Genomic DNA, 10,765 nt, shown 5'->3' with positions numbered 1-10,765 from the left:
TTACAAACAGAGAGCTGTCTGCTTCACAATACCTCATTACCCACACACCCAGGGAGGTCAAAGGGGAGGGAGGTCAAAGGGGAGAATCTGGTCTGTTTTTAAATGTGATGAAAACATCGTCCCCAGAGGGCAGAGAAAGGTAAACACCGTGAAAGGTTCCCTAGCAGTAGATGTGCCAGAAGCGGCTGGACCCGGGACTCTGCGAATCATAAACACCCCACACAGTACGGAGCTCTATTTACTGTCCTGACTTCACAGAACCACAACTATCGATCGCTGACCAGCAAGAAGCTAGAGTACAACAGGGAGATCACGGGGAAGGCTCAGGTCAAAACACCAGTGCGTGTCTCCTGATGTCACCGGTGCAAGTGTCCTGTGACTTCTGGGCTTTGATCCTCTGCACGGCAGTCCTGTCTGGTCACACACCCAGGATCCTCTCAAGTTTAGACCATGTGGATGTCATTTACTCATCCTGAAAAGGGACCCTGGGACAGGGAGGAGGTGGGAGAGGACACTAGCAGGGAAAGCTGCTTGGGCAGCACTGGTCTCGTGAGTACCTACTATGTGCAGGGCTTCCTACTTTGCACAACACATGTCAGAGCAGCTGTGCACTGTGTGTACTTGCACATCGCGATGTGGGCCCCCTACAGGCGGGGGTCTCTGCCTATTTTATTGACAGCTCAGTTGGCAGCGCCTTGTAGAGCAGCTGACACATAGTAAGCATGCAATAAATTGGTGTTGAATTGATGAATGCAGGGACCATGTTAGCAGCAAATAATTAGCACTCAGTAAAATGTGCTGAGCTCTGTGAAGAGCAGTCTGCTCAGCTTTGCCTGTGTGAATGTTCCCAGCAATCCCCCGAAGCAGGCACTGATGTCATCCCAACATGCAGAGGACGAAAGTGCAGCAGCTGAGAGAGCTCTGTGACCTGCGCTTCAGGCAGCACAGGGCGTAAGCCCAGGCAGTTGGCCTCCTGGGTCTGTAGTTCAAGCCAAGCCTCCCACCCACACTCAGGGGCGTCAGGCACAGACGTTGCTCAGCGAGCAAGAATCTGCTGATTGGAGGTACGAATGGAAATCACACGCCTGACCTGACAGAGCCACGGCCTGCACGGCGGCCAGCCTGCTCTGCACGCCTGCTCCGCTCACTGCACTTCGCTGCTCTCTCTCGCCTGGATATCAGCAATGCTGCTGGCTACTGCTGCTCACACAAGCGGCCTTGATTGACTGCAGCTAAAAGCCTTGCTCTTGTATACTTTACAGAAGCATTACTGTGTAAATACATGGGAAGGGCCCAAAGATTCCTTGATGGTCAGTAGTTTTACCTTAAATCTGCCTCTGAGCAGAAGCTCCCATTGCTGATTGTGTTGATCTGGGAAAATGACACAAAGAAAACAAAGTTGGCCAATTGCCCCAATAACGAGCAAGTTTCACTAACTAGAGGTAGGTGGCATGCATTCCAGGCCGGAAAACAGCCGGAGCAATTTGACGGCCTGTGGTGTGGGAAGCTTTCTCTAGGGCACTGGTTTCAACTCCAGCAGCAGCGACCATGATGAAGACCATGGGAGGGGTGAGGCAGTGTGAGGTTAATGGGTGATGCTGCTCTCTTGCTGTGAGGTTCTTTGCTCAAACATCTTGATAATAAAATAAGTGAAAAGTGCAGCTTCTCGGGATTGGATAAGAGTTGTTTTTTTTTAATTTTAAAAAATCTTTTATTTGGTACAGGATCTCACTATGCAGCTTGGACTTGTAGTGATCCTCCTGTCTCAGCCTCCCCAGCGCTGGGATTACAGGTGTGCACTACCTGGCACGCAGTACCAAGAATCAAACCCAGGTCCTTGCGCTTACCAGGCAGGCGCTTAGACCCAGAGCTATCTCCCCACCCCCTGGACTAGAGTTCTTAAGGCTCTTGTTGTCTCAGCTTACACCAGCCCAGAGGCTTCTCGCAGAGATTTGCAGAAAGTGACTTCTAAGGCAGAGAGAGAGGATGGAAATGTGGTTGGGAACACGCAGAAGTAGGAGCTGGACCCACACGTAGGAGGTGTGTAGGGTTGGCGGCGCGGCAGGGTTTGGATAGCAGCCCTCCAACAGGGTGGTACCAAAGGATTGGAGGGCACACTAGGTGGGCTCCAGGAGCAAGATAAAGACACTTCGGTCTATTTTGAATATAGTTTGAATAGTTGGCTGCTTGTGATTGGCTGAGATTCAGCTACTGCCAAGTTAGGTTGCAGCTCACTGTGTAGAGACAAACTAAAAATAAGTATGGAGGCAGTTTTAGGCCAAACCTACTTCACTTTAAGCCTTTGGAGTAAAGGAAATAAAGTATCATTTAGTGAGAATGTGAGTCAGGAGGGATCCCTGGCTTTCTCCCTTCAAAGAGAGACAACAGACCTGGTCATTTCCTACCTTTTGTTTCTTATTGTCTCACATAGAGAAGGAGGCCAGTTTGTGGACAAGGAGACTGGAGAGGAAAATGGGGCCTTCCTCCTGGAAGCTGGAAGAGGCTGGGGACAGCAACTGCTCCTTGACCATGCACGCACCATCAGTTGCTATGAGACCTGGACTCCTGCCACTTGCTACTATTCATGTATTGAAATCATGTCATACTCTATCAAGAATTCATGTTTCTGTATATTTCTGTTACCATATTTACAAAACATCCAAAGTCAAATCAGAAAAGTTATTAAAATATAAGTGGAATTACCTAAAAGGGAAAAAATCCATATGAAAACAAAACTTTGAAATTTGAAATATTAATAGATAGGAAGTCAATCAGATTTTAGGCGTCCCTTCCAAACTTGGGTTACTGTGCGCTTCACCAAGAGTTCCTAGCTTGCTCCTCAGGCCAGGCAGCTCTGGGAAACCCCTGTGTTTCTCTGAGCAAAGACTGCAAAGCTGGTACAGCAAAGCATTGAGCAGAACCATGACTAAAGTATGCTGAAAAAAAAGACACCAAAGATAAAGAATGAAAAATATTTTTAAGCCTAAGTCTTTCTTTTTCTTTTGGGCAGAACCAGGGGTTGAACTCAAGCCCTTGCACTTGCCAGGCAAGCACTTATTCTACTGGGCCACCTCCCTGGCCCACCCAAGTCTTTCTTATCAACTCCTCATCCCCCTGGTTGCACGAAGGTGCCAAGGCCTCTTACAAAGCCTCTTGTGCCCTCCTAGGGGTTTCTTTTGTGACCTCATCCAACTGCCTCTCCAAGGCTCCACCTCCAGCTACCACTGACCTGTGACGTCAGAGACTAAGTTTCCAACTCAAGACTTTTGGGGGATACACATTCGATCGCAGCAGTGAGCAACGTATTTCCCCTCTGTAAGCCTCTGACTTAGATAATATTCTCATTGCTAAGGCAAAATACCTAATGCCCACAAGTGAAGGAGAAAAGATTCATTTAGCTTACAGTTTGCAGCAGTTTCAGTGCATCCTCAGCTGGCTCCAAGGCTGATAGTTTTTGCTTTTTTTTTTTTTTTTTTCCAGAACCAGGGATTGAACTCAGGTCCTTGTGCTTGCCAGGGAAGCGCTTATTCTACTGAGCCATCTCCCCAGCCCCCAAGGCTGATAGTTGATGGTGGGCAGAAGAGCAGCGAAGCAAGCAAGCAGGGGCCATCACCACTCTTTCTATCCCTTGATCTCATCCAGGCTGCTCAGGGCTGGGAGTGCCCACAGTCTCAGTCGTAGCACCCCTGACCCTTGCATTAAGCCATGAGTGAGTCCCAGCCTCACATACTCTAGATCCATCCTCATCTGAAAAGCACTGGCTATAGCCACATGAGGTGTCAGAGGCAAAGCCCTGACAGCCTCCCTGACTGATTGCTGGGTGTAGAAACAACAGTCAGTCTGCAGGGCCATGTGAAGGTGGGAGGAAAGGCCACATCCGCTGTGCTGGGCACTTGTCTGTCCTGGCTCTTCTGGGTTGGCTTGGCTAAAGAAATCATTTGGATGTCTCCTGGCATTCTGTTCTGAGCTCTTAAAGTTCTTCAGTTCTGTTAGGCTGCATATATGGGAGAGAAAATGATCCAGGCAAACAGTTGTGTTTTTCCAAATGCACTGTAAGTTCATTCTTGGCCCAATTTCAGTTGTCTGGATAAATGGGGCTTAAGGAGCTACCAAACACAATGCATTCCAAGGCATTTTTCTTGGGGGTTGCATAACCCCCTGAAAAATCAGTGTGATCCTAACTTCAGTTAATCTGTTTCAAAGCGTAAAAGAAGAGTTAGAGGAACAGTTTCCAAAATGCTCCTGCCCTTTTAAAATACTTCAAAATTTTTAAAGATTTAAAAAATATAGTGTAGGCAAAAAAAGTTTTTCTTTCCTTGGATTCTGTAAAAATCCAACTTGAGAATTAAACTTCTAAAATGCCAATTAAGGGCTGGGGAGATAGCTCAGTGGTCTAAGTGCCTGCCTAGCAAGTGCAAGGACCCGGTTCGATCCCTGGTCCTGCGTGGCCCTGCCAGTGATGGGCTCAGCGAGCAAAATGAGCTCCATTCAGTATCACACATTTGGTCTTTGCTGTGGTTTAAATATAAAGTGTCCTCCAGAGACTCAGATTCTGGGGGCCTTTATCCCCAGCACAGCAGTAGTTAGAGGCTGGCCTAGAGAGGTGACTAGGTCCCCAAGGTGCTGACCCCATGAATGAGCACTTTTTTTTTTTTTTTTTTTTTTTTTTTGCAGAACCGGGGATTGAACTAACTAAGCACTATTAATGAGTTCATCGATAACATGGGCTATCAGTAGTCGGGGTCCCATCAGGGGAAGTAGCTCACCGGGAGTGTGCCTTGACCCTTTCCTCTCTGGTTCTCTTCATTTCTCTCTTTCTGCTTCCTGGCTGTCCTAAGGCAAGCAGCTTCCCTCCGCCAAGCCCTGCTGCCTCACTTCAGGGCCCCAGAAGTGGAGCCTGCAATCAGGGACTGAAATCTCTGAAACTGAGCCAAATAAACCTTTCTCCCTTTAAGCTGAATGTGTCAGGTATTTTATGACAATACCAGAAAACTGATACAATCTCCGGCCCTACTTTTGATATAGAGTTTCTAAAACTCTTGGAATCTTGAGTGGGATGCTTGTACATTGTTATTTTATTATAATCAGACCTTTTAAAAAAATCTGTAAAGAACTCATTTTGATCATACCCAAATTTGCAATAATAAGGGGATTTTGACTGGGACCCTTAGCCTCAGGCTGTGCTGGCTACCAGAATAAGCACTGATTAGAACTTTCAGCCCCACCTCCTAATCTTCAGGAAGAGGGGAGATCCAGTTTTGGGTTCACGAACACATGGAGGTCCTTGGAGGGCAGTGTACCTGAAGAAGCCAAGGAAACCCCACAGTCTCCACGTGGGGCCAGTAGGGTGCTATATTGGCTATTAGCTCTTGAGTCTAGCCTCACACCACCACCCTTTCTGTATTTCAGTAAGATTGCCCTTCACTACAATGACTGCTATGGTTTCCTATCCACTCTCCCCGACTGGTCCTGTGCCCAGCAATCTGCTCTTCATCTTGCATCTAGAATCATTTTTTCCAAACTTAAATTTGGTTCCTCACACTCATGATGACACACCCTTCAGTGGCTTCTGCCTGCCCAGAGTGGCTGGCCACTGCCTACCTCTAGACTCTAGCTGGCTCTGTCTCTGCTGTCCCTGGGTTTAATCAGCCTTTCATTGTTCCTTCCTCTCCATGATGCCTGCAACACAGAGAGTTTGGAGGCGCTGGGATGCTCCCCACTTTAGCCGTGCTGTGAACTCCCAAGATCTAAGCATGGGCCAGAGTATGCTGGGTACACTGAGAGCTCCATCAGGGTGGAGCTAGCATTTGCACCAAAGACAGGCGCGTGGGCTGGGCTGGGCCGGGACCCGGCACTCCCACACTCCTCTGAGGGGTGCTCCTTACATTCTATGTTCAGGGCATCTCTTTGGGTCTGAGCTCCAGGGTGGACGCACCCTCAGGGACAGTTATAGTCCCAAGGGTTACCCCAACCTCAAAGTTTCTTTGACATCTGATTTTATTTTTCAATTAGTTTTAAATTTTCATATTTAACCTCATAATGTGTTAATGTTTACTTAAATGTGAAAACTGTGGTTTCTTTCCCAAATTTTAAAGGAATGCCAAGTTGAGATGCAACGATGGAGCTCCACACAGAGCAGCCACCAAGACCTCAGCAAGAAGACCAAAGACTTTTGGTCCCTTTGTCATGACAGCATCCCAGCCCAGGTCTATGGACAAAGGTGAGATCCTCCTGACAATGGCTTGGATCACCCTCAACTGTGGGACCGGGCCAAAGAAAACTCATTCTAGGCCTTTATGTTCCCTGGACAGAGCAGGGATAACGTAAGTCCTGCTTTGTAGGGTTGTTCTGTAAATACGATCATACAGGAAGAATCCTCAGGATGGATGAGGTACCCAGTCGCCTCAGTAAGTACTCGCTATTAATAGGAACCCTGGCCCTCCTCTCACCATCATTTACCCACCTGCTCACCAATGTGTCTGAAGCCCCTACCCCTTTGACCTCTGTCAAACCCTATAACTCAGTTACTGAGACTCGGATATAGAACCTGGGGAAGCTAGCTTTGCTTTTCTACGTGCAATTAGATCAATGTTTCTAGAATCTCCAGGTTTGTATAGAAGAACTGTGTACACTTAAGTTAAGGACCAGGTCTCAAAATGTGATCCCAAATCCAACATTTATGGTTCTTTGGTAGAAATGCTTTGGAGCCCATCAGGACCTACCTCCTCAGATTCTGGGGTGGGGCCAGCGCTCTGTTCGCACTCTGCTACTGGGAGGCGCTCGAATTTGACCAGTGAATTTGGCTTTGAATCAAAAAACAAAAACGTCTGCAAGTGTCACAGGCCCCAGATAGGCAAAGTATTCTGTATTCAACACTTCCCTCGGCTCTGGCTTGACTTTCAGGCCCTTGCGATGCCTAAGCGAGTCCAGCCAGGCCAGAGATCGCCAGGGGTGAGGAGGGTGTGGTGGGCACCGCGGCAGAGATGTCGCAGCCCTGCAGGCCGGGTCCTCCCCGCCCAGCCCGGCAAGTGCGGATCGCTGGCTGGACGACAGGGCGGGACGTGCGAGCGGGCCAGGCGCGAATGGCTCCGGCAGCTCTGGGCGGCGGAGTTGTCCGGCGTCCGGGTTCCCTTGCCGCAAAGCATGACCGCACCCCGTGGGACCTAAGCCCACCCGCGCCTCCCGGGCAGTAAGTGGGAGCTTCGGGGCTGTCCGTTTTGGAGCTCAGAGAGCGAAGCCCGCGGGTCGCAGCCCAAGTTCGGGGAAGGCGGTGCAGGAGGAGAGGGTGTACCCCAAGCTTTCGGCCTCGCAGAACTCACTGCACCCTACCCGGACTTCCCAGGTCGGTGACAGGAGGAAGGAGATCAAGGGGGCAACCTCTGCTCCGAAAGGAAAGCAGAGCCTTCGGGCCACCTCCAGGGCAAGAAGACTGAGGCGCCCTGGGGGACACGCGTGAGCCCCGGAGCGCAGGTGCCCGCAACCTTCGGAGTCTTTCCTCGATGCGCTACTCAAGTGCGGGGAACTAGTTTTCAGGTGTCCAGGCCGAGGCACCTCCCCGCCCCTGACCCTCCCCCGCCGGGCAGGTCCAGAAAGGAGCCGGCTGGGCCTGCGCCCTCCTCCCACTCAGTCTCTAGCGGCCGCAGCTAAAAGCGGGCGGCTCCAGCCCGGGCCGGGGCGGCGGGGAGCCCCGCGCGCCTTTGCCTCCCCAAGGACGCAAGTCTCCCGGGGAGCCCGGAGCCCGCGCCAGCGGCAGGACAAGGCCTGGGGGAGAATTGTGCCATGGAGCCCCACGGGAGGAAGCTGCACAGCCCCGAGAGCACGGGACTCGTGTCCTCGGAGGAGGCCGAGGCGCTCCCGGCCGCGGAGGGCGGTTCTCCTTTCCGGGCTCCGTCCTCCGAGGAGGAGGTCGTCCCTGCGGAGGCGGAGGACCCGCGGGAAGGCCGCCGCCCGCGCGCTCGCTCCTTCTCGCTGCCCGCCGACCCCATCCTGCAGGCGGCGCAGCTCCTGCAGCAGCGACCGGGCGCGCAGGGCAGGGAGCAAGCGGGAAACGCGTCGCTCCGCCCCGGCGACTGCTGCGCCAAGTGCAAGAAGCGGGTGCAGTTCGCTGACTCGCTGGGACTGAGTCTGGCCAGCGTGAAGCACTTCAGCGAGGCCGAGGAGCCGCGCGTGCCGCCTGCCGTGCTCTCCCGCCTGTACAGCTTTCCCATGCGTGCAGAGGACCTGGAGCAGCTCGGGGAACTGTGGGCCCAGTCCTCGGTGCACGCCCCCCTCCCCGCGCCGCGGCCCCGCCTGCGGCCGCTCTTCCAGCTCCCGGAGCAGAGCGCGGCGGCCGAGCGCCTGCGGCGACAGCGCGTGTGCTTGGAGCGCGTGCAGTGCCCCGCGCCGGCGGGCGCGGAAGTGGCGGGCTCCGGGCGTGTGCTGCGCTGCCCCGGCCCCAGTGCCGTGTTGGTGCGCTACACCTTCACCGAGTGGCGCACCTTCCTGGACGTGGCCGCCGAGCTGCAGCCCGAGCAGCCATCAGCAGCTGCGGGGGCCTTGGGAGCCGGGCTGGGGGATGCGGAGGAGGAGCCGGTGGCCGAGCGCTTCAGCTTCTCGCTATGCCTGCCCCCCGGCCTACTGCCCAGGGAAGGCGAGGACGGGCACGCGTCGGATGTCGCCATCCATTTCGCGGTCTGCTATCGTTGCGCGCAGGGCGAGTTCTGGGACAACAACGCGGGCGCCAACTACACGCTGCGCTACGTGAGCTCCATAGACCCGCTCTGAGCTTGGGGCACCGCTGGAAGCAGCTGCGGGCAGGACTTGAAGGGACTGCTTGCAGGGCGTCGTGGATCTGGCGTGAGGGGAGTGCAGTGGAAGGGAGGACGCCGCCGGCTCGTGAACCTGCAGCCCAGGCCCATTCCCGTGGGCCTCATCCCAAGTCTTCTCGACCTTTCTGGCTGAGCTCTAGATCGCCCAGCCTGCTCCAGAGCGGAAGAAACCCCCACGGCCCTGAGAGAAGAGCTTCCCTGCATCTGAGCTCAGTGACCCGGGGGATGTAGTGTGTGTGTGTGTGGGGGGGCGGTGGCTGGTATTTAACTCAGGTGTCAGTATTTTCGCCTTTGCAACTTGATGGAGCCCTGTGGGGAAGGACAACGTGCATGCCACAGCGCATCCTCCCGCCACAGCGCACGCACCCCGAAAGCTGCACGCCTGGGAACCGCGCACCCTTCCAGTCTGGTGGGCACCGGCATGCTGTCCTTGGCTTTTCACAGGGATGTAGGGATGTTTGCCCGGACTGATGCTATTTACGTGGACAAATGGTGGACAAGTATAAAGGTCACTTACACACCTGTTTGCACTGTATCTCGGCTCCGGAGCAGTGTGGGGACCTTGGCGCTCAGGTCATCTGCTAATGACGCAGAGCACCTTACTAACTGGTAATGAGGCGCAGGTTTCTATTCTTTGGTCTCCTGTCTGGTGAGGAAGGCCCAGATTTCCTCAGGGGCACAAATGTTCTTTGGATGTCTTTAGAACGTCCCAGCTGGGATAAGCTGCTGGTGGGTTCGAATGACAGTGATACCCTTGGCTGCTAACATTGTGAACCTGCAGCCCAGGCCCATTCCCGTGGCTGCTAGCTGCAGGGACCGATCATGCACACTCCAGCCCTTTGTGCAGACCAGCACCTGACATCCACGCTGGGCAGTGTGCAGTCAGAAATGGTGCCGAGCACAAGGGATGGGTGGCTTTTTGTTCTTCAGAGCCATAGTCAGGCTGGGTGGGTCAGTGGTTCATAAAACCGGGGTCATGAAGGCACAGAGCCAGGGCCTAAGCCTTCCTCGGCCACTGCTGGTGGTTTCGGGTGCCCAGATGTGGCCAAGCCTTGAGCCTGCAGCTGGGTGTCCTGCCAGGGACTTGATTCCACTGTGCCTTGCTGGTCATTTTCTTACGTAATTTACATTTTAAAAAATTTCCTGGTTCTTAGTATCATTTATTAGTCTGGCAATGGTGGCCTTGAAGGAAGGTGGTTCTCATTGTTCTAATCAGCAGGAGTCGGGGTACAAAAGACCATGAGGTGAAGCCAGCCCAGAGTCTCTGTGGGAAGGTAGGCCAAGAATGGCTTTGAGAAGTCAAAAAACCCAAAAGAATACTGCTTTGCAACATAAGCAAGAGAATAACACGAAATTTAGATTTGGCATCCATAAATAAAATTTTACTGGAACACAGCCATGTGCATTTATTTATGCATTTCCTACAGCTGCTGTCGTGCCACTAGGCAGAGTTCGGTAGCTGCGACAGAGACCATATGCAGAGTGTGAAATATTTACTGTCTGGGCCTCTGTGGCTGCCCAGCCCCTGCTTTATATTTTTGACACTATACTGAGGATTGTATTTAACAAGGCAGTTAACCTTTTAGTGAATTTCCTACTTAAAATAAACCTCCTTTGAGAAAAGGCAAAATTGTTTACACTACTCCCAATGATCTTAGTTAGAATAAACACTAAGGCACCAAAAGAGCAGGTCTTACTATGCCGGGAGGGGAAACCCACCTACTGCTTTCTTGCACTTAGAAGATAATAACAGTCACTGAAATATGGACCCCACTCAGTTAGCATCAGATTTTAGAATCTGCCAGAGTTTTCTGTCTTTACGTTTAATGTGTGTGCGTGTGTGTGTGCACGTGTGTGCGCGTGCGCCAGTGTGTGGGGAGTGAGCCCAGGGCCTCAGACATGCTAAGCATGCGCTGTACACTAAGCTATCACCTTCTTTGCCTTTAAATGGAGTGTCT

The 10,765-nt window shown here is 52.4% G+C and overlaps 1 protein-coding gene across 1 annotated transcript; it reads left to right on the top strand.

The window, feature by feature from the left end:
• The first annotated feature begins 6,985 nt into the window (after positions 1-6,985).
• On the top strand, positions 6,986-10,202 carry Ppp1r3g (protein phosphatase 1 regulatory subunit 3G). Its single transcript, XM_023712127.1, has one exon. It carries the CDS (start codon positions 7,780-7,782, stop codon positions 8,761-8,763), a length of 984 nt encoding a protein of 327 aa, XP_023567895.1. The 5' UTR covers positions 6,986-7,779; the 3' UTR covers positions 8,764-10,202.
• Positions 10,203-10,765: the final 563 nt, after the last annotated feature.

This window comes from Octodon degus, unplaced genomic scaffold (genome assembly GCF_000260255.1).
Source record: "Octodon degus isolate 3935 unplaced genomic scaffold, OctDeg1.0 scaffold00023, whole genome shotgun sequence".
In the NCBI taxonomy this organism is placed as follows: domain Eukaryota; kingdom Metazoa; phylum Chordata; class Mammalia; order Rodentia; family Octodontidae; genus Octodon; species Octodon degus.
This window is presented reverse-complemented; position numbering and strand designations above follow the sequence as displayed.

Coding starts and splice junctions, on each gene's coding strand:
- Ppp1r3g (XM_023712127.1), top strand. CDS start 7,780: ATGGAGCCCCACGGGAGGAAGCTGCACAGCCCCGAGAGCACGGGACTC.